The sequence below is a fragment of the Corvus brachyrhynchos genome, unplaced genomic scaffold (genome assembly GCF_000691975.1).
Source record: "Corvus brachyrhynchos isolate BGI_N302 unplaced genomic scaffold, ASM69197v1 scaffold1, whole genome shotgun sequence".
In the NCBI taxonomy this organism is placed as follows: Eukaryota; Metazoa; Chordata; class Aves; order Passeriformes; family Corvidae; genus Corvus; species Corvus brachyrhynchos.
The window spans coordinates 3,937,413-3,961,651 of NW_008237222.1; the positions used below are offsets into that span (position 1 = coordinate 3,937,413).

Below are 24,239 nucleotides of genomic sequence, written 5' to 3' on the forward strand. Positions count from 1 at the left end.
TATGGCTCTTGAAATACATTTTCCAAGCTGTATAATAAATTAGTGCACAAGGTTGGAATCTGCAGAGAAAGTATAATTCCAAATGCTGTTTTTCTCCCTCAGTCCTCTCCTTTTTTTACTATTGTCAGCTGACAGGCAGCTGGAATAAATTTGAGCCCTGCTTCCCAGAGTGTAAGAGCCCTGTCCATTTGAGTCACTTTTCTAGTTCACTGGAGCACAGTTGTCAGGAAGAACAAGAATGACAGAAAAGGCACTCCCCCACAAAGCTAGGATTTGATCAGACTAAGCAAACTGGGAAGTTAATGCTCTCTGAGTAAAGAGCTGAAATGCAAAGTGGCAGCTTCCACTTTTCAAGGAAGGAATTTTCAAGGAATAAGAGCTACAGCAACAGCATGGGTTTGGTGGGGAAGGTGGGAATTCTGGAACTTAAGTGAGCTGCTGAGTCTGAGGTGAGATACAAACATTTCCTACCAGCTATTGTGTTAAACATCCATTGATTTATTGTCACAAAAATATTCAGATATAAATGTTACATTAAATCAAATGTAATCCACATGGCAGAAAGGCCACACTTACTCATAACAGGGTTTGATTCTGCAGCAAATGAGGTGAGTTTGGATGGCCAAGCTAAAGCTACCTCATTTATTTTCCAGAGATCACCAGCTGCTCATACTATCGTATCACAATTTTAAAGGAAATTAAGTTTGACATGTCAATTACTTTAATAGATCTGACAGCATTTCATACAGTTTTATACTTTATATCAAAACCAGTTATTTCTGCCAACTGTAACCTACCAACTTGTGGCTAGGCATTCAATTAATATGACAAAGTATCATCACAGACTGCATTTGTGTCATAGCATTTCATAGCCCTCTGATAAATCTTTGGGTCCGTGACCCTCACAATACCATCTGTTCCAATGCTATTGTGGCTACCACTTTTTCAAATGGTCATAAATTAAAAACCAGACAGAATCCCAAAGAAGCCATTGTCACCTGTCAGGACAAACTGTAACAAGGACCATGGAAAAATGGAAATTGAAATGGCTGTGCAGCTGATAGAGGTTCACTTGCTCATCTTTTGAACATTTGTCATTTGTAAACACGTGACAATATCTGCCTTAATTTATTATTGCACCCATTTAGAAAATAGGGGGGTTTGGCTTTCAATGAGAGAATGTACTTTGAAAATGATGTCTTTATTTTAAAATATTTATTTTAAGGTAGCAAACCCCACTTACCATCAGGGTCATTTTAATTGAGAAGCCAAGGCAAAATCCTTTCATTTAGTAGGTCAGATCACTTCTGATAGACAGCAAGTATTCTTCCAAAGTGCTACCTAACACGATCTTTGTCCATGTAGATTTAGAGCTCTGAAGCCATTTTCATACTGTATATTGTACAGAAGAAATGTTGAATCCACATGATTTTTTTGTTATTTCTATAGCCCTTTATGGATAAGGTCTCTGTATCACTCACAATTCACTATTTTCCCTAAACATATTATGCTATCCAGTAATACAGCTAACTAAGCTAATGTAGCACAATACATTATGTTATGTTCTGGAATAACTTTAAAAAGTCAACTTTTAACAGCAGTGACTTCAGTGAAGCCTGGTTTGGTTTTCTAATGACTGTGTCTTACATCACTGCAGCGGAGAATTTACAAACACTCACTCTTGTGTGTTTGCTGATACCTAATAAAAACTGAAATAATGAAAAAGCCTTGGTAGTCTTTCCTCCTGCCTCTATTTTTGTAATATTTGCACAAGCCTCTTTTTTTTTTTTCATCATTCCCTCTTCTGATCAGATGAAACAAATGTATTAAATAGTGATTTCATAGGCCTGATTTCCTAAGGATATTGGTCTTAAATAGTAAGTTCAATGTGTAAGATATAACCAGAGTATTAGTAGTGGCTGAGGAAGATTGAATACACTGAGTTGCAATGAATCATTTCACCAGCATCACTGATTAAAGACTAACTAATTAGAACCCAGAAAAAAATGGGGTTAATTTCATGTTAATTTCAGATACATCCATAAAAGAAGCATTTGTAAATTCACTTACAATGTTTAGTTCCTGGAATAACAGGAAAGCATTTAAAAACCTCAGGATTTTTCATCAAAGTATTCAGAAAGAAAAACTGAAAGAATCAAATGTCTGCATCCTAATGGGCCTACTAAAGCATGCTGCTCAAGTGGTTTTGGGTAGTGTCTCCTTGCAGGGCTTAGGTTTTAACAGTGTGAACAATGTTCATGTTTTCATATTTCTGCCAAGTAAGTGCTTTGCTAATGAATTGCTTTGCTTTGTTCATCTGAGCAGTACTAAAAGACTGAATATTTCTTCCAGGTCAAATGCTTTATGTACAGATACGTAGCTCTTGAACATGAGCACTCCATTTTAACTCAGTGTTTTGCTAATGTTTCTTTTTCCTTCAGTTCTATACCAGCTCTTAAGAAAGAAAGAAAAGCTGTTCCTAAAATCAACTTCAAATCTAATTTAAGGGCTATTTCTTGAAAGCCAGCTTCCTTGAAGCATCACACCAGCATCTAACACAGCACAGGATTTCTCAGATTAGTGTGTAAAAGCCACACATGTATAAAATACACATCAGAGATTAGCAGAAAGAAGCTGTAATGCAGTGTGATGCAAAAAGTTTTCTCAATTTCTCAAGACTCTGATAAGTGCATCTTAGTACAAAACTACATTCAGCCTCAACATCTGGACAGTAATATATACTTAGAACCATTGTGACATACTTCAAAGTATTATACAGCCCTCTTCTGTTTACCTCCCACTAATCACAGAAGAGGAGCACAAAGTTATGGCTTGCCATTTCTTACCAAACTGATCTTTCCCAGAGGGTATTATCCCTCTTCAGGGAAAAGCTGACCTGAAAAGTCTTACTGAAAACAGTATTTATTGCATAAAATGGTAATTACATAAGCACACAAACAACATAACAACGAAAGAAGATTTATGACATTAGTTCTCCAAACCTGACTCTGGTTACACACAAAGAAACATTCCAGAGTTACATTTGTGCTCACCAATTCAAGTTAGGGACTATAATAGTCTTCAATTTCCCCAAGGACATACATCAAGATTTAATTCTTTTTTGTTCAAACCCAGGTAGGATTCTCATTTGTAGGAAGATGCACCAAAGCATAGACCTGAACAGAACATCTAAGAAAAACTAACCTCTCATTGTATAATAAAAGCAGCAATCCTTTCTCCTTTAGATTTCTATACCCACGTACTTCATATTTAGTTCTGGTTTGAAGTTAACTTCTCTTGAATTTTATCTTACTACCAAGTAAAAATGTAAGATAAGAACCAAAGATTTATGGAAATAATTTACCTTTATCATTTACAAAAGTATGTTACTATAAAACAGTGCAATGTTTAACTGAGCTCTGAAAACCAGATCAAAAAGTAATCACAGAAACAATGCACTGATGCCTCAGGTACTTCTGAACCAATCTGCTGTCCAAACAGACATCTCCTTCACAGGCATCTCAGCTGCAGTGACTTGGGAAATAATATATTCATTGAGCAAATCCAAGGCAATATTGACAAATTTTCCATAAAGGAGAGGAACTGGGAGAAAGAGAGACGTAGGTAAGTGAAGTGATATATTATTTAAGAGTATTGAAAGTGAGTGATACAAGGGCCTCATTTTACATGGCTGAGCTTAATGGCTATCAAGGAGATGCCACAGATCCCTTCACTTAAACTGCATGCAAAGGCAATAACTATCCAAGATATAATTTTCACTGATAAATTATAGAACTGATTTAATAATCTACTTTTTAATAGGAGGTCCATCAGTGACAGAACTAAATTTAAATATCATAAGGGAAAGTCCTCCTAAAGTCTGCCAATAATTTGCAAGTCAACACCCACAAAAGACACTCCACAGGCTCCTTTCAGCAGGCAGCGGGAATACTGATACTGCTGCCCTAACGAGGCTGACATTGGAGATGACTATGGGGAAAATTATTTTCTTCACAGTGCAGAGGCACTGGAAAGAATAATCACAGGAATTAAATGTCAGTCCCATGAATGTGATGCTCAGAATGAGAAATCAGGAGGCTTGTACTGTATTTAAAGCTAGGTATGTCACAGCACCTATGCTCCAGTTTCCCCAGTTTTTAACTGGGAATTCATGCTTCAGGGCCAAACATACTTGAAACTTAACATGTTCAGCACTCAAAATTATTATGAAAAAAATACTATAACCTTTTAAAAAATCCAAATTTTTGATTCAGAGAAAGAATAAAAAAGATTTAAGTTATTGTCTTACTCTTTGACATACCAGCTCTTAGTTGCCGTAACACTTGCAGATGCTCAACTTAGCCAGTTACTTTTTATTCTTCCAATGCTTAAATATTAATGGCTAAAAATATAATAACTATAACTAATGGTATTTTTTTTCAAATGCTAAGAGTTGTTTGCAAAGCTAGTGTTTTAACAAAACATACAGATTAAAGTAATGATTAACTGTTGAAACTAGAAAGCTCTTACTTCTTGGCTCTCTGTAAGTCCACACATATTAGTATCAAATTTTAAAAGGTGCAGATCAACACTGTACTGCTGACTGAAAAGTGAGAAAAGCCCAAAACAGCTTTCTGTTTTCAAGTTTATCATTACTTAGTCTCACTGATGATGTATTTTTCCACCCATATCAGCTTAACCAGGTTGTTTACCATTACAGAAGTAGCATTAAAAGCATTAACAACTCTAAGTCTGCAGTCAGTTTTATTTAGAGAAAACACTGGCCTTTTCCAGTGAGATGAAGTACACAAAGTGGTCAGATAGCATGTCTCCTCTCCCCTACTGAAAAATCAAGAGATGGCAGCTTTCTGAGTAGTATCACTGCGTAATTTTCTTCATGCCATTTGTTTCTACTTGTTGAAAAGAATATACTCTAATAGGAATAATTATGGAATAATAACCATCAGACCTTCAAAATGAACATAGTTTTCAGAGATGTACAAAACGCACTTCAGATTTCCCCACAAAGCTCACTGAAATAATTGCTTTCTCTTAATTTGTTCATCTAGATTAAAAAAAAAATAACTTGACATAAAAAATAGCCCATCACTAACTTAAAAGCCAATTCTCTAACTCCATCTAACACAAGTTTGCTACCAGAAAACACAGTCTATGTTTAAAGAAATCTAATCTTGGAGAAAATATATTATGCTATTCACACATAGTAAGTTGGTTGAATTCTTCCAAAGTGCAAGGTGCAACTCATCTTTAAACTGTAGACTCATGAGCAGGGGAATTACTGCTAAGTATAAAACTGGCTAGCAGAGACACTAAGCCTCAGCAATGGAAAACAGGTCTTCAAATAAAATTTAAATGAGATGAGCTGAAGAGGGAGAGAGAGACATAGGAAGACTGCTCCAGACTGGGGATTTGCAGAAAAACTCGGAACCAGAGCAGACAACTTATCTGGGGAATACAGCTGCTTGACATAACCCTGCAAAAGCGAGCATTAAAATGATTTCCTGGGGGACCGTTGCTTCCAGATCTCTAGTTTTGCATTAAGGTAGGCTACTTTCTGCTTGATAAGGATAAAATAAAGCATAATTTTCAAGAACAAGTTGTTTAAGTTCCTAGTCAGAAAAAAACCCAAATTATAAGGTAACTTCTGGTCCTCTCAAGAGCAGTCTGTTTTTTTCAGGAAATAAGCTTCTGCCAAAGCAAGTAAAGCTCCCTTGTGACAAATACAAAAGCAAAAAGCAAAAGATAATTTCACCAGTGCATTAGAAATGCATCTGAAAACTGCATAAGATTTATAGCAAAATACATGCACTGATAACTCATGCACCGTTTTATAATAATGTTATTCTAAGACAGACTGACAAAGAGTCAGGACGCAGACACCTGCTGATGGTGCTGCAAGTTTCTCACACACATTTACTCACCACCTCAACTAAGCCACATGGAATGGTTTATCTCATTCAGATTGCTGTTGATGGTAGCACTTAGTTATATTTCACCAGTTTGCAAAGTTAGGCAAGAAAAGAAAAGAAAAGAAAAGAAAAGAAAAAAGAAAAGAAAAGAAAAGAAAAAAGAAAAGAAAAGAAAAAAGAAAAGAAAAGAAAAGAAAAGAAAAGAAAAGAAAAGAAAAGAAAAAAAAGAACAAAGAGACAACATGTCCACAGGACTGCAGACTAAGAGTTCTCACCTACAGAATTCTACAACAGAACCCTTCACAAGAGAAGGAAAATAAAATCTCTTCTGTTCATTTAAAGTTGAGGATGGCTGCTCTCTCAAAGCCTTTTTCAGATTCTTTATATTTAGCCCCCAATCCTTAAAAATATTTCTTTATTAATTATATGAAATTCAATTATAAGTGATTAGATGCCAGATGTTACCGACAAGCAAAAGCATACCAGGTGCTACGTAGCTTTTATTGCTGTGTAAGTTCTCAGCTCCATCTATAAAGAAATACTTTAATAAATTCAACGAGCGCAAAAATGGTCAGGGAAGCAAAATAAGCATAATTAGCTCAGTGCATACTTCAGCAGAATGACCTAATTTTAAAAGTGTTTTGCAAAGCAATTCTCATATTGAAAGGCAATTACACAGAGCAAAATAAAAATAGAACTTTTGAGATCCATGCAAAAAAGGACCAGCAAGTATCCATGAAAAGGGATGTAAGAGACTACAGAAGATAGCAGGGAAGAGCACACATTTTCCATTTTGTCCATGCCTTCTCTCTTTTCCTTTTTGTTCTTTTTTTTTTGAAAATAAGGAGAACTTAAATATCAAGAACAACTATTAGCACTTTACTGACACAAGGCCTCCTGGCCATTTCCTGAATTACTAAGACTGCTAAGACTACTGACATTTTCCTTCATTAAATTAGTCATCCTTGTTAATATTTTTTTGATTAGTATAAATCTGTATGTTTTTTCCCCTACATCCTATTTTAGGTGGCCAGTTACCCAGAAAAAGGCACAGAGGAAAAGGGATGTCAACAAAACCCATCTGTCAATGGCCTTAATGTAGTTGGCCCTTTAGAGGGTAAAAGGCATAAGAAGATAGAAAGACTCTGGAAAGACTTTTAATAGGAATTACCCTTTCTAAAACCTACAAAGAAAAAAAAAGCCTGAAAAAGGAAATTTTTCATTATGCTGTGATCAGATGCTTTTACAATCTTGCTGGCTGTTCATCATCTCTGCTTAGTACTACGAAAGAGATACTTTCTATGTAAACAACAGTGAAGAGTCATAAATATTTTATTTTCTTTAAATAATATTAGACACATCTCTGTCTATGGAAGCCTCAGTGCAGATAACAGTACCAAATTCAAAGACTTTATCCTATAAAACGTAAATCAAAGCTTGAGATGAACACTACTTGTATTTCAAAAGCTGGAAACAAAGATTCTTAAAGTCTTCCAAGCAAAGAGAAGGAACTCCATTGGAGTACTACTGCACGTTGCAGACTGACCTGCTTCAACAGTGAATTGTCATGAATTATCTGATGGGTGGACTTTTTTCAGTTCCACACAATACAATAAAAACAGTGGAATGATTCGTGCCCTGCCAAATAAAGAGCAGTAACTCTAGCCAAAGCATCCCTTCCTTCTGCCAGCATCTGCCACTAATTAATTTTCCATTTTTTTAAATGGGAACAAATAGAAGGGATAAAATGCTTTCTGGCAAGCTGTGCCTGAATAGATAAACTGTGGAAAAATCTATCACACAGATAACATGAAAACAGAAATTTAAAGCTGAGATTACAGGCAAAAATCCTTATGTTAAAAAACCCCAACAATCAAACAAAACAAAAAACCCCAAACACCCCCAAAGTTTAAAAAAAAAACCACCCCAGCTTTCTGAACCTTTAAGTGTTTCGGTTTTGGTTTGTTTTTTTTTTGTCTACTTTTAAATTAACATTCCTAGGATTTCTATTTGAAACAGTTTCTCTCTGTATTCAGAAAGCTGCCTTAACCATTGCTACTAGATTCTCAGTAAATAGTACACCTCAACAGCTGAGTTTCTCCATATAAGCCCAGTTCCATTCAATGCAGCCATTGTGCATGCTGCACAAAATCAGATTACCTTTTCATCTTCAGGTACTCAGATTGTCTAAACCAAACAACCATTTAAGTGAGCTGCAGAATTCCTTTTGTAATGGCTCACGGCTGAGGACAGCACCAACGAATTGAAGAGACCTTAGAGAGCTCGCTCTTACAGGGTGAAAAGCATCCAAAAATGGAAGTATTTTCTTGTTGAAAGATCTGCTCCTGTCACAGCTGCTTTAAGCCATTTGGAGTAAATACAGAGTAATGTGAAAAGAAAGTCTGTTATGAAGCAGTATTATACCATCAGCCCCATCATTCCACTTACAGAACAACAGTTCTCAGGGAATCAACAGTCTTGCCTGAGTAAATGGGAGTTCACCGCTTCAAGCTATAAACAAAATTAGTGCTGCAAATTCCTACAGTCACTTTCTGTTTCCAAAAGAGCAACTAGGTTCTAGTTTAAACTCAAATTTGTAGCAGTTATTGTTGTCAAATACTGAACAAATATAGGTCTGCTTTAAAAGAGTACTGTAAAATTCAGGTAAAGCATTTAGGCAATAAGAAATTCTACTAATCTTTCTCCAAGTCAGTATGAAGTGGTTAACTGCTGTACTTGATCTCAACATTACAAATAAAAGAAGGTAACTTTGAAACAAACAGGGAAAAAAACTTCCCTAATTTTTCACCTTGATCTCCACTTTATTGTATTTCAAAACCTAATGACCATGCAAGTTGATTTTATGCACTTTTTTACTGCACCGAGCACTGATGGCTTTCTCTTGTAAGGCTAAAAGGGGAAATAATATTTTCATGACAGAAAAGAATATAGCCTGGGAGTGCCTCACAGCAGACAAAGCATTTAAAATGTATTGAAATGGTCCTTGAGTTACTTGAACTCAATGGTTTCCAGGTTAAAATGCAAGCAGAATTGTTTTTTCACAGTACAGAATACAATCATTTGGAACATTTAGACGTGGCCAAGTCACAGTGAAATGCCATTGTAAGGAGCAGTGAGATTTTGGCCAAACATATATTTTGCTTTCTCTGCCTTTTGTGAAATGATCTTGAAGTTTCTGAAAGGCAAACCCAGAACACTTTACTAACAGATATAACAAAACCAATGACCTTTATTTCTCCATTCTTCTTCAACCACCATGTGTGTAAGGATGCATTTAGAGTGAGTCAAATGAGCACTGAGATTTGGCATCAGCATTTAGCTCTGTGGTCATCAGTTACAACCCAAACCACCCATGAGAACCAGCGTAATGTGCTTAGGACAAACCTATGCAGCCTAAACCAACAATTTTACTGTGCAGGGGCCTGAGGATGAAAATCAAATGAGTTACTCAGTGTTCTCCAGATGAGAAGACTGACTCACAGAAAGAAAAAAGTTAGTTGGGTGACTGTATTTACACTTTATCTTCCTTAACTCCCATGATCCCTTCAAACAGGGTCTGAATTCATGTTTCTAAGTCTTCTCTGTTTTTCCTTTCTTTCAGTCAACATCTGTGACAGGCTCGTAAGCACACACTACCCACCCATACATACTGCCAGACTTCTTTCTGGCAGTGTCTTTGGGTCAAAAAAATAAAATAAGAGTCAGTATAGTAAGAAATAAATAACAGTGTATTTATAACTGAGAGATAAAGCACACATAGTTAATCTGAGCCTTAAGAGATCTGGTTCAGCTATGCATAATAATAGGAAACTAACAGGTATCTAAAGTGTGAAGTAGGGAATGTAACTCTCTAAGATATTGCTTTCTGAAAACTAATTTCTACATGAGTAAATTGCTTAAGTAATTTCTCCCTTTCTGTTTTAGGTTTCTGCTCTTAGAACCTAAGCTACTAATAGTATTAAATGGCAAGTGCTATGATGAATTACGTAATATTCAGAAAATACTACAGTCTTCTGGGATTATACCAACATACGAATGCTGGATACCTATTTAATTTCAAAGCTAAATTTACATAGGAAATTTTCAGCCTGAGAGAGAATACACAGATTTGTTTCCTGGACAATAGATTGAAATATTCATTGCCATTTCAGGCATTAGAGAATGATGGCCTGTTTCAGGACTTTTCAGACGTCAGCAGTAAGGGCTACTTTCCACAACAGCACTCTGACTGCAGGAGATAAAAGAATGTTTATTCTTTTTTTCACAGGGGAGGAAAACAATGACAAAAGCAGGAAGGCAGCAGTAATGCAGAAATCTGGAGGTGGTGATAAAGGGTAGGGAGAATGGAGAAAGTTGTTCAAATAAATCCATTTTGGCCAAAATCAGGCAGGTGATAACCATAGGTATATGACATTGAAGTGTGAATCATCATTTTAAAACTAAGTAATTAAAGAAAAATTTAAATTTCATTAGGTGTGAGAAAAAAATTATTTGAAATTCAGGAAAAAAAACAAAGCATTTGAAACCTTTAGAACACAAGTTCACATTGTTTTTTCTGAATGCACTATACAAACCTTAAAAGGAAGAAAGGACACTGCATTTGTTCAAAAGCATTGCTGCTGCATTCTGTAAAGTACACCTAATTAATACTGACATGTTATTGCTTCCCTCTGGACACCTTGTGAACAGTCAGAGCTAGCCAAATAGCAAGCTGGTATAACCTCTGGCTTAGAGAAAATTTCAGTTAGTGACAAACAGTAAAAAATAGCACCTGAGAACAAGGCAGAGCTTAAAATGAGCATTGCTCAACAAAGTAAAGTGAATGAATGGATGGATGGAAACATTAACTGTATGGGGAATAATTTAGTTCCACAAGGAACTGCAGAGAATTTAACAGCATTTCTCTTTGAAAAAAACTAGTTCTATTGCTTGGCTGATTTAATGAAGGGGCAGAAATAGCAGTGAGCACAAACACAAACATGCTGCCCCTGCAGCTAGCTCTCTGTTAATAAACCCCCCATGAAGGGGGGTTTTATTAATTAAAGGTATTAATAAACCTCTTAGAAGGGGCAGAAATAGCAGTGAGCACAAACATGCTGCCCCTGCAGCTAGCTCTCTGTTGGAATAGCTCCCATCTTAGGTAATGCAATAATATGACCCAAGAAGTTCCATTTCCCAACTTTAGTTAAGCAGAATACAGCTAAACCATTTGTCATTTACTTGTGGATCAAGTCCCCAGCACTTGCTGTTATGTTGTCTTAGGCATTTCATTAATAAGGTAAAAACCTTTCCCCCAAACCTTCCCATTTATGAATATCGTTTTGTTGGCAAACAGACCTCTTTCATCACCCTTAAATGCTTCAATTTTCACACCATCATCAAGACCTCCCCTTTTTCATTTTAATAAATCTCTTGAAAAAGGAGTAAATGAGTGAAGACCTTCAAGACAGAAGCAAAATGAGTAAGAAATTGTTTCTTTAAAAAAACTGTAATTTTGCAAAAATAATGATGCCAGCCAATAAAAAGTAACTTCATTCAGATAATACATTAGACTCCTGCAGAGTCTTCATGGTCACACTAACAGAATGTGGAGTCTGCACAAGAGACAAATGCAAAAGTCTTTTTGCAGAAACTCCAAAGTGCAGCACATGCTGTAACTCAGAGGAAGAAGTACAACACTTCTGAAGCCACAAAGCTAACTTTTCTGGTCTTTATTCACACATTTCTTCAGTAATTTAAATTAACAAGGTTAATTTAAATTTAATTAATTAGCACTTAATTAATTTAATTAGCACTTCACCATAGTAGATCATAATCAGGAATAGGTACTTAGAGAGACTTATGGCCAAAATATTGTATGAAATGTTATATGAAAAATAGTAAATTTTTCAAAGTTTAGCTTTTCATCCTCCTTACCAGTGCGATGTAACATCATTAAAAGGATGGATTATAAAAGGAGAAAACTCCTATGCCCACTATGCTATTGTTGTTCATACAAATTGAAACAAACATTTTATTTAGCTTTTTTTTTCCCCTCTGGACAACTACAAAGACTCTCTCCAATCAAAGACTCAGATTTCCAAACCATTAGGATCAGGAAATTTTACTGAGTGTCAGATGTCACTCATTCTAAAATTTTAATAAAAACAAAGAAAAGTTCTTCCAAACTAATTTCAGGTTCAACTATTTCAAGTAATTTCACTTGGAGAAGCAGGCCTGGATACACATGCTACATGCTAGAACTCATGCCATCCTTAAATCTTACTTGCTTTTTGTTTCATTTTATACATAAAGTTATTATGATCTATACTCAGTATTTGCCCCTCAAAAAGAAATTCACCAAAACTTATTAAATAAACATAAGCTCTAAGGTAACTTTTATGTGAAAATAATTACATTTTATAATACTTTCTAAGCATTACTAGAAAGCCATATCAAATAATTTTAAAACATCAAATTAATCAGAAAATAAGGGGTTTTTACACAGAACTTTCATTCATAAACCAATTGTCAGCTTAGAATTGTGAATACAAATATTAGAAGCTAATGTTTGAGCTGTTGTCACAGAGGCCGATACCTCCACATTGCTGTTGCTATAGCTCCCCTGCCACTGAGATCATCTCTCTTTATAACTAGGTAAATATATGCAAACAAAGCGTTGGGATGTACAGATATTCATCTATACACACAGGCAAGAGTAAACACTGCAAGCTTCCTCATTAAAATACTTTTTGCAATAGTCAAAAGGTCAAGAAGTATACAGAATCCTGTACTTTCTCCTACATGAAATTACATAGACAAGTATTTTTATAGCATACGTCTTGAATATTTGTATTTAAGCAGCATAAATCTCTCAGAATCTACTGAAAACAACATCCTAGTGCAGAAAAGTGCAGAAAAGTCTAGAACAGTAGAAAAAGCTCTTATAAAAAATTTTTAAATTATAAAAATCCTTTAAAAGGACTGTCCAATCCAATGAAATGAACAGTTACCTTCAAGCTAGGACTCGAACAGAAAATCCCATAAAAAGGAAACCTGGATTAGAAGCCCAGTAATTTTCATCTCACGTGCCTCTTAGACAACTAATTTCTCAGTCATTCTGAAGAGTACTGTGTGTTTACAGACTATTTATTCAAAGGTGCATTCAGAGGAGGGGCAAAAAGATACCCAGCAAAACATGAGCTTTCGTTTTCACTGAGTTGCCCTGCTTCAGATTGACTGCCTGCTTCTTCAGAAAAAGGAACCTTTTGGCATTTGTCAGCAGGCTCAAATATCCTGAAATGCTGAAAAGGTGAAACAAAAAAATTTCCCTGTGCTGCCTTCCTATCTGATCTTTTGTCTCATATGTTTCCCTCAGGGATGCACAAGAAATTTCTCTGAATAATTCATAAGTAACTAGGCAGAAACCAGCTTCTACTTGCAAATAAAAAGATGGGGTATGAAGCTGATTTCAGCTGTTCTATTCTGCTCTATCTGGAAGAAAATTGGATTAAAAGAAAGCAAATTTCCTAACATAGCAAGCACACAACATATACATGTATGTATCCATGAAGTATATAAATAAGCATATGTTTATACTGGGGAAGGTACCTTTGTACTTAAAGCTACACATTCATTCGAGGGCAAGACTGATTCTCTACCTTTCAAAAACCCAAGAAATCACATAGCACAAAGGTAATCAATAAACACGCAGAATGAAGAAAACAGCTCTACTCTGCACTGATGTAGCCTCGAGTCCTGTGTGTAGTTTTGGGAACCACAATGTAAGAAAGATATAAAGGTATTGGAAGGCGTCCAAAGGAGGACCATGAGGATGGTGAAGTGCTTTGAGGGGAAGCCGTATGAGGAGCAGCTGAGGGCACTTGGTCTGTTCAGCCTGGAGAAGAGGAGACTGAGGGGAGACCCCACTGCAGTTACAACTTCCTTGTGAGGGGAAGAGGAGGGGCAGGCACTGCTCTCTTCTCTCTGGTGACCAGTGACAGAACTGAGGGAATGGCCTGAAGTTGTGTCAGGGGAGGTTTAGGTTGGATATTAGGAAAACCCAGAGGGTGGTTAGGCACTGGAATAGGCTCCCCAGGGAAGTGGTCACAGCACCAAGCCTGACAGAGCTCAAGAAGTATCTGGACAATGCTCTCGGACACATGGTGTGACTCTTAGGGGTGTCCTGTGCAGGGCCAGGAGTTGAACTTGATGATCCTTGTAAGTCCCTTCCAACTTAGAATATTCTATGATTTTACAAATTCAACTTTTACTTTGGAACACCAAAGTGACTGGTCTTTCCTGTACTGTATCCAACTACAGTATCCAACTCTTCTCTTACCATAAGCCACCTTCATTTCCCAATGGCACTGAATATTAGGCAGATGCAAATGACTTCTTCTATAGTCTCTGTTAGGATTGAAATAGTCTTATGGCTGGCAAATCCTTTTTATGTCCCAACACACAGAAGACTGAATAAATGCCAGGAAAGACTGTTTCCAAAGCATTTTGTAATAAGAATATAGATCCCAAACTCACAAGCTATGGGTTATGTACACCAAGCCAAGACTTCCCCAGTTGAGATGATGCTGCTTATGAACATGGGCTCAAGACTTACCAGCCTCTGCATGCTTTTCACATGGGTAGGACTAATAGATAAGGCCTCCTCATACCAGCGTTTGGCTTCATCAATATTTCCACGAAGTTCAGCCACCTGACCTCTCATGTAGAGAACATAATGTGACATCGGAAAGAGATTAGCTGCTTCCTGGGTACATGCTGTGGCCTCAGCAGGCTTCCCAATTCCTATGTAGACTTCAGCTGTGGAAGAAACGTCAGGACCAATTAATGATTCTTGCTTCATCATACCATGACTAGGTGTTGTCACATGTGCTGTATTTGCAAATAATTTCAGTTTAAATAAAGGCTATTTTCCTAAAAAAATTTTGCGTCTTAAAAGACAAATTATTACCTAAATTATTTTAAATTAATTATTCTTTCAGGAAAGTTGGTTTTCAAAGTGTATGAGGAGTTACAATTTCTAAATGGCTGTTTTAAACCCCAGAATACTCTTTATAGTTTGCTATTTTTATCCTAAGTCTTGGATTTTTTCATTTTAGTTTTATTTTTAAGACACGAGCATGTGAGTATTCCAGTACTCTTTAATTCAGTTGAGTAGCCTGACACACACTTATGTAAATCAGATTGACTATAGGGGAAAAAAGTTTCATTCAGTGAGTAATTAACAACTAACAATAGAAGTATTTGCCTTCAGTAGCTCTTATGATACTCTAACACTCTTCAACATTGCTATTTCACTACCTTGCTGGTTCATCCTAATCTCTTGCTGAAAGAGTGGGAGAAGAGAGGAACAAAGAGATATTAAATGCAAGAAAAAGCTATTAAAATTCTGGGTTGGGTAATCTTTTCCTTTACAGACCAAATAAAAATAGATTCTCAAGGTAATTGTATGACTGCATTCTCTTGTGTCACACTGTACAAGAGTTTTGTAGATTAAGGTTTAAATCAAGCTGCTGCATCAAAACAGCAAAGTGATCTGTCACTGCTGGAGACATGCTTCTCACTGTATGATACAGGCCACCCATCTTGGTTTAAAGGCTCTCACATCAGGAACTCACTCCACAGCAGTGGATTTCGGATTATGCCTAAAAATCTGAATCAAACTGATATTTGAGTGCCTTTAAAGGAGCTTGCTTATGAAAAAATTGCAGCCAACAGCTTTAAAAGTATCTCTAACTAGTCAAATTCAGTATAGTAGAGTGTATACATTATAATTTACAGATGATACCTGCTATGAATATTCATAATTATTTTCATAAATATCAATTTATAACAATTACTAACAAAACATGGACTTTGAGTTTAAAGGTTTAGTAGTTTAAAGGTCCTTCTCCATTTTTATTTTATTAAGCTATTTTTACATGGTTGCAGGAGTAAATTCTTTTCTTCCTGTAAGACCAGCTCATATTGGTGAGAGAACAGACCTTTTTCTACTGGAGGAGCATTATTTTGCTCCTCAGTTGACTTGGTGATTTCACAGAACACATTCTACCAAATATAAATAATATGTCTATGTAGATGTATTGATTAATGCAGTTTATTTTTAGAAAATACTGAAATGTTATTTGATGGAAAAAGTCTCATCCACATGAAGAACTAACATGAAATTGCAGATCCAGTCACACTTTTTACCCCTCTTCCCCTCAGAGCAAGTTGTAGACTCCAATGGGGTCTCCCCTCAGTCTTCTCTTCTCCAGGCTGAACTGATCAAATGACCTCAGCTGCTCCTCATACAGCTTCCCCTCAAAGCACTTCACCATCTTCATTGCCCTCCTCTACATGCTATCTACTAGCTTAATATTTTTTTTTTTATATTGTGGCACCCAAAACTGCACACATTATTCAAGGTGAGGTCACCCCAGAGCAGAGCAGAGTGGGACAATCCCCTCCCTTGCCTGGCTGGCGATGCTGTGCCTGATGCCCGCCAGGACACATTTGGCCCTCCTGGCTGCCAGGGCACTGATGATTCATGTTCAACTTGAGAGGACCCCCAGGTCCCTTTCCACAGCACTGCTTTCCAGCCTCCCCTTCCCCAGTCCATCCATACATCCAAGATTGCCCCATTCCAGGTGCAGAATCCAGTACTTTCCCCTGTTGAATTTCTTATGGTTGGTGATTTCCCAGTCCTCTGATTTGTCAAGGTCTCTCTGCAGAGCCTCCCTGCCTTCGAGGAAGTCAACAGCTTCTCGCGGTTTTGTATCATCTGCAAACTTGCTCACTATCCCTTCCAGACCTGTGTCCAGGTCATTTATGAAGATGTTGAAGAACACAGGGCCAAGCATAGAGCCCTGTAGAACCCCGCTAGTGACAGGTCCCCAGTCTGATGTCACCCCATTCACTGTGACCCTTTGTGCCTGACCCATGAGCTAGTTGCTCACCCATCCCATGATGTGTTTATCCAGGTGGGGGCTGGACATTTTGTCCAGGAGGATGCTGTGAGAGACAGTATTGAAAGCTTTATGAAATCCAAAACAATTACATCTACTGGTTTCCCTTGATCAACTGGGTGGGTTACCTTGTCATAAAAGGAAATCAGTTTTGATAAGCAGAATTTTCCCTTCATGGAGCCATGCTGGCTGTGACCAGGACTGCATTGTCTTTCAGGTGTTTTTCAATACCTCCCTGAGTAATCTTGTCCATAACTTTACCAGGCACTGAAGTGAGACTGACAGGCCTGTAGTTCTCAGGGCCCTCCTTCTTGCCCTTCTTGAAAATCAGGACAACGTTTACCAGCTTCCAGTCAGGTGGGACCACTCCAGATTCCCAAGACCACTCAAAAATCATCAAAAGAGGTGGTGTGATGACATCAGCCAGCTCTTTGAGGATTCTTGGGTGAATCCCATCAGGCCCCATAGATTTGCAGGGATCCAGCTGGAGCAGTCGATCCTGCACAATTTCAGGGTTGACTGGGAGTTGATAATTCTCCCAGTCATGGTCCTCCAGCTCAGGGCCCTGAGACCCCCTTGGTCCATCATCCATGTTGAAGACAGAGGCAAAGAATGTGTTAAACACCTCTGCCTCATCCTGTAATGGGCTGATGTTATTTTTATACTGCTTACTGCCATTAATACATGAAAAAACTCTTTATTGTCCCCCATATTTCTGGCAGCTTCAACTCCAGCTGAGCTTTGGCTGCATGAATTTTCTCCCTACAGTGGCAAGCCCATGAGTTCTGCCCATGTCAGAATATTTTAAAGATATTTTTAAGAGTGGACAGTGGCCTGTGCAGCAGATTGTAGCAGCAGACCACCAATATGCATGCAAATCTGACAAAGTTGTGAAGTAAAAAGGAATCAGCAAAGAGTGTCCAGACTCCTCCTTTGTGGCCAAACAGTAGCAGTCACTTGCATGAATTGAATAATCAGCAACAGCACATGACCCAAAAAAATTTTTAGAACACCCCCACCAAACAGCAAATAAGTAGTGGAACAAGCTGCCACAGAAGGCTGAGAAATTACCAGCATTATAGATGCTAAGAGTTACTGTAGATGGTCATCTGTGACAGTTTATAAATATTTAAAATCAATGATGCCACAATGCAGAGCACTACACCCTGTTGGACCTTGCCCTATTCTAATCTGTGTTGCTTTTGAGTAGCCCAAATGAGATCACTATTATTAATCACTGTAATTGCTCTTTCTTTCTAATCTTCTGGGCTTTTCCTCTAAACCACTCATAGCTGGGAGCCATTGCCCTGCAATGACTTTCACACCATAAAACTGTAAATGTAAATAGGTAAATTAAAATGCTATGAAATAAAGCACTGTTTTGTTGAATATAAACACTAAAGAAAAATAAAATTATGTCACTGAAAAATGCTCTAAAAGCAGAACAAAACATAACAATTGCTGGCTGATTTCTGAATTACATCTTTCTGATCCAGCTACCAATAAAAACAATTGCATGTTACACATTTTAAGCTGTGTAAAAAAACACTGGATCACCATTTTCTGGTTAAAATGTTATGTAACAGCCACTTGTGATATTGCATTTAGCTTGAGGCTTGAAGCATCATAACAATACTAAATCCACTCAAGATGACTCCACATTTAGACAAACAATCCTGAGTCTTTTACATTAATGAAACCAGAAGGAAAAGAACTGAATTCAAGCTCATTATCACAGCTGCAAGGGACAGGTTGCTCAATAGTACTACTACTGTTTCTTTCCCTGCATATGCAGAGTTATTTATTTTCTATTATAAACTTCTGTAGTTGCAGGAACTCTATTCAAGAATCTTACTAACATCTTTTTCCATTCAATGGAATCAGTGACCTCGGATTAGCTCACTTGGTTGCAGAACGGTGCTAGTAATGCCAAGGTCCCAGGTTCCACCCCCTTATGGATCATTCACCTAAGAGTTGGACTTTATGATCCTTGTGGGTGTCTTCCAAATCAGAATATTCTGTGATTCTGCAAGGACACCTAGATTTCCAAGTACTAAGATACTCTAGGTACTTCAGCAACTAAATTCTTCAGGGACCAGGGAGAGAGTGCTGCATTTGTTCTACAGAAGACGTGACTCCACTGGTAACAGCTACATTCTAAAACTACTGCCTTATCTTTCATAAATGATCTTACACATAAAGCAACTCCAGTGTGCTTTTTATCTCTTGGCTTGTTTCAGTGCCATACACATGGAAAAAATATAATCTGATAAGTGGTTACAGATTCTGAATGAAACAAACAGATTTTGGCAAGTCCATAAGCTAGCAAGAAAGGAGAGGGTATAGAAAAATAAATTTTACTATCACAATACCTGCATGAAGCCATATTTGAGCCAGAGTCATCCAAGGATGCAAGGGACCTTGTTTAGGGGCACTGCTTTGCAGAGAAGAAGCAACCTCAGACAATGCTTGCTCCACTCTGGAAGCTGCTATTGATGTAGCATGGACAGAACCTGTAGAAGTAATAAAAAGAAGTTACCACCACAGAAAGAATGAAGGCCATATACATTGCATAAAACATTTAATCGCAACCCTTTTCATAAGAGGCTTTACCCCAAACTCAAGATTTAATTTACATTCACCATTTTGGAGATTTTTTCTCAAATGCCAGATTAATTTTCTTATGAAAGCTTTTATACTGGTCTGAAAGTCTATATAAAAAACACACTAAACTTTGGTAACTGTACCTGACACTTTTTTGGGTTGCTACTATGAATACTCTCTATTAAACTTGACACCTCTTTTCTGGCAACGTACAACCCAAAAAAGGTTTGTGACGGTATCATACACTGTAGTCTTCAGGTTGCTGCATTGGCTTCAGTGTTAGTATTAGCTATGTCTTTCCACAGAGTGCAATTAGAGGATTATTTTACAGCTAACAAGAGAAGAAAAAAAGAGAACTAAAATACACACAGCGATCATGACATACACTATCACAAATACACCGTTAAACTGCACTGAATGTAAAATGTGCCTCATCAAGAAGGCTGAGTTAAAGTGCCCTGTGGCAGAAAAGTCCGTTGCATAAAAAACATTCCCAAAGCATACTAAGGATAATTCTCATAAAATGGATAATTTCCAAGTCAGATTAGAATCTCATTGGCAAATAATACCCTTTTCAAAGTACTGGAATTAAAAAAGCTTCTATGACTAGAGAATATCTAATGGGAACTGTGCTTTGGATAGTCAATTACTGCCAGCATATTTAGTCATGACTTTTTTTTTTTTAAATCAAGACCATGAATATTTTAAACTAAACTCCTTCTTGTCATCTAAGCCTCAGCATATACCTAGTTGTTTTATAATTACAAATTACCAAATCTCAGACTGATTAGGCCTGATTAAAAAATAAAGGTAGTATAATATTCCATACTGGATCAAATGAGAAATTGTCTAATTCCATCACCGTATCCATAATGATCAACAATGGCAGATACTCCAAAAGAAAGTACTGAATCCTGTACAAGTTGAACTGCACCACAAAAGCTTGTCCTCATCATTACAAGTTAAGAAATAGACAAAACCTTCACTCTCAATATCCCAGGTTTTCTAAAAGTTTTAATGAGAAGAGATCCCTCACATAAAATACATATTTTTAAATGTGACAAGATAAATCAGCAAACCAGAAAGCACCAGAAATTCCTAGTACACAGATCAATAGGAAGAGGAAGTTTGTCTGAAAGTGTGCATCATAGTTCCCTTAACTGACAGAAACAAAGGAAAAGCAGCACAGGACATAATTAGCAATTCATGTCTTTATGAACAAGGAATTGCCCTGAAGATCTGAAACAGTGTCTGGCAGTAGAGTTTGCTTTCCTTTTTACTGGCTGATGAAACAACTCGAAGTCCAGCCTGCACAGCTGAACATTCACTAAAGATTTTGTGTATCTTATTTTAAAGCTTAAATTCTGAAGAAATTTAAAAGGGAAGTCTAAGCAAGAAGTACATGGAGTGCATGATAAGAAAAATACTAGCAAGGGTACCAAAAATAAGCAATAGTCCCGAGTAACCCTTTTATTGTCTGGCAGCCATTTCTGTAAATGCACATCACTGCAGCCTGGCACTTGTTAGCCTTCCAGGGACTAATAGTGAAACTGCGTTCTTGTCTCTCCAGAACAGTTTGTAAAGAAAAGGTGCAATTCAGTGCCATAAAGGAGATCACCTAATCCCTTCCTTTGGAAAAGCAAGTATGCAATTTAGTATTAAAAAGGGCCTGTATTTTCTATTATTTAAAGCAAGGACTCTGGCTGCCAGCCAGGCCGTAAGTAATTTCATATAGAAAGTGTGCTGTTGGATTTTAAGCCTCCAGTACTAAACAATAAAGCACATATGAAAATATATTATTAAAGCTTTTTTTACATCAATTTATTTATAAGAAGGAACTATACTGTGGTATGATTCTTATGAGTTTCTGTGCCATCTGTATTAAAATTAAACAGATTGAATACTGAGTGCTTCCTACCCTGGACTTTGTATAAAGTGGCAAAAAAGGAAGAAAAAAAAATTTCAAAGTATTTCTAAAATTTTTCTTTGAAGTGCTATTGTTCAAGTTGTTTATTTTTCCTTTTAGGAAAAAGGTACCTCATAATATATTGCACCAATTAGTTCTCTGAAGAAAACACACACATATACAAAGCAATGGCCAATCAGGCATCTTTCAGGGACATTGCACTCATGCTAATACTCTAACCCATGAACCCCTAAATACTTCTTTAGTATTGTCACAATTAGCTGTCATCTGACTCATTTCTGGCTCCTTCTGTTAAAACACATTTTGTAAACTTTCATTTTGCAGACAACTAAAAATCATTTAAAGACTGTGTGTACTAAAAAGTTTTTTCCTACTTTCCTTCAAATTTTACTCAAGCATTTTCATATTAGAACTAATTTATCTGAACCCTTGTCCTAATCCAGGATGTCCTAACAGGTTCAGATCTCTATATTCACATGATAATTCTAAAACACACAGTAATTTCAACTACAACTGGTAAAGATACAAAGTGGGTTGTGAGAAACTGAGGGTAATGAGTAGATCTTAAGAGTCTGCTTGAGGCTTTACAGATCCTATGTAGCCAGTTTATTTGGAGGTTCCCTGTTGGTTTTGTCACCAGCTCTTCTCTCTCATCTCAGTCTTATCTGCACTTTGCCTTCTTTGGTCTGAGGTCAGTACCCACAGCCAAACACAAGCATATCCCACTTTCAGTATTACAATTCACTCTGTTGTAGCTTCCTTCAAATGCTCAGACAGAGCTGCAGCAATTTCTCATTTAATATTTTACCGTATCTTTCACACAAAAAATACCCTTGCTCTTCCCAGACCTGCTGTTATAGCATGACACTTAAATATCAAGAAAGAAATCCATCCAAATACCACAAGCAGCAAAGAGTATTTATTCTGAAATAGAAATCATGAAGCCTGGAAAATTTATATATCACCAAAATAGATCCTGGCTACTCGCTTTCATTTGTTTAGCCTTGTTCTGAAGCTTGTTTATACTAAAAAGGCCAAGTGTGAAACAGGGACTATCTTCGCAAGATGTAGAATTCACTACTTAAATTGATTAACATCTGGAATCACAATCACATTGCACATTGCAAAGTGTGACAGAAGATTTTAACCATGACAAAATGTTCCTAAACCAAAAAGGTATAACCTCCCACTCAAGTTTCCTATAATGGCACTTGCCCAAAATCTAGTTTCTACTCATCATACTAACATCCTATGTTGCAGATTCAGTGTTTCAATTCAATCTCAAATAGAAAACCTACCAAGAGCCTTGAACAAAGAAAATTTAACCAAGAAGTCATCTCACAGAAACCTTTCTTTTCCAAGACACACCTACAGTTAAACTTTTGTGAATAAAGTATTCAGTTTATTCTCTTCAGGCTTTTCTTAAATGTTACAGGAGAGGCTATATGAACTCATCCATTAAATGCTATTTATAATACCATACATCCTATGTAAATGAGCCTGTTATGACTTCTTCAGTTCTTTCCTTTGTCATTTCCACATAAATTCTTCACAATGCAGTGTAATGGACATGAACTAATACATGGACTCTATCAGGACATAGATGGCATGAAGGCTTGGAGAAAAACAAAATCACTTTGCTATGTACATCAAATTTTCCTTCTGAAAATGAGTAATAGAATGGCTGCTCATCCTTCATGGAACATGTTCATATCAACTCACAAAAACACTACGGCAGGATTTCTTTTTATACCATAAAAGAGAATATTACTCAACAGTTTTATATTCATCCCATTTTAACATTTCAACATTTACATAAAGAAAAAAATGCTTTAACTGCAATGCTTATGCAGGAGAAAACAGGAAAACCCCCATGACTCCACTTCGCATGCACACGAAGAGCTGGAAGTAAGAATATTAGTGGTGTGACACACAGAGAACTCCAAGAAAAGCGATTACATCATGCAAAGAGGCAGCACCTTCTGCAGGACTAATACATCCCTGAAGTGATGCATTTGATAAGACGGATTGGCAGATTTAGCCAAAATTCTCAATTTTTTCCTTTAAAATTCATTGAGAGTCTGAGATACTTTTCACAATCACAAATTACAAACATAACTTTTACTGCGAAGTTATGCATGGAGATGATAGCAGTCAGGTATGGACAGCATCATTCACAAAGCATCCTCTCAGCTCTTTGAAAAAGATTTTCTGTGCTTAGTCACTGCCAAACGTGTTGATTTATCTATCTTTTCACTTTTCTCTCCTTCACCAAATTGATGTCCTGTACTACCCCATAAAAATCTATTGAAAGGTAAACAATGAAAAAAAATACAATTTAGTATTGAATGCTATGAACACAGCTTTATAAGGTAACTGATCAGAGAAAAATAATATTATTTCACGTCCTCGTTAAAACAGCAATTATTTTTATTGATCTATGTTGGGGTTTTAGTTTAGTCTTAGTTTTTTTTTCCTGTTAAAGGAATTTTCTCCCATATGCATGTTGCTAGGGGACAAATAGCTGTACTTAAGAAAGACAAAAAGGGGAGTGGGGCGGGCCTGGCTACTCCTTTGTCTACACCTGGGTGTGGGGTCAGTTCGCTCTGAGCGTCCGGAGAGAGAAGCTGCAGAGAAAGGAGCTGCTGCTTCTTTCTTTTTGGCCGTTCTTTCTTCCTGCTGGAAACAACGCCGGGACCCCAAAAGCCGCTTTCCCTGCCCTGCTGGAGACCGGGCTGTGGCTGCCCTGCCCCGCTGCTGCTTCGAGCTTTTCGCTACGCTGTAGCCCTGCTCGCCCTGCCTGCCTGGGCG

The 24,239-nt window shown here is 37.1% G+C and overlaps 1 protein-coding gene across 3 annotated transcripts in view; it reads right to left on the bottom strand.

Moving 5' to 3' along the window:
* Positions 1-24,239, bottom strand: part of TTC7B (tetratricopeptide repeat domain 7B) — a 112,420-nt gene that overhangs the window by 12,043 nt on the left and 76,138 nt on the right. For all 3 annotated transcript variants that reach the window (XM_008629702.2, XM_017728992.1, XM_017728991.1), the window contains 2 exons: positions 19,270-19,410; positions 14,548-14,750 (listed from right to left, as the gene is read on the bottom strand). In XM_008629702.2, the coding sequence (XP_008627924.1) occupies positions 14,548-14,750; positions 19,270-19,410 (344 nt within the window). The remainder of the gene's footprint in view (positions 1-14,547; positions 14,751-19,269; positions 19,411-24,239) is intronic.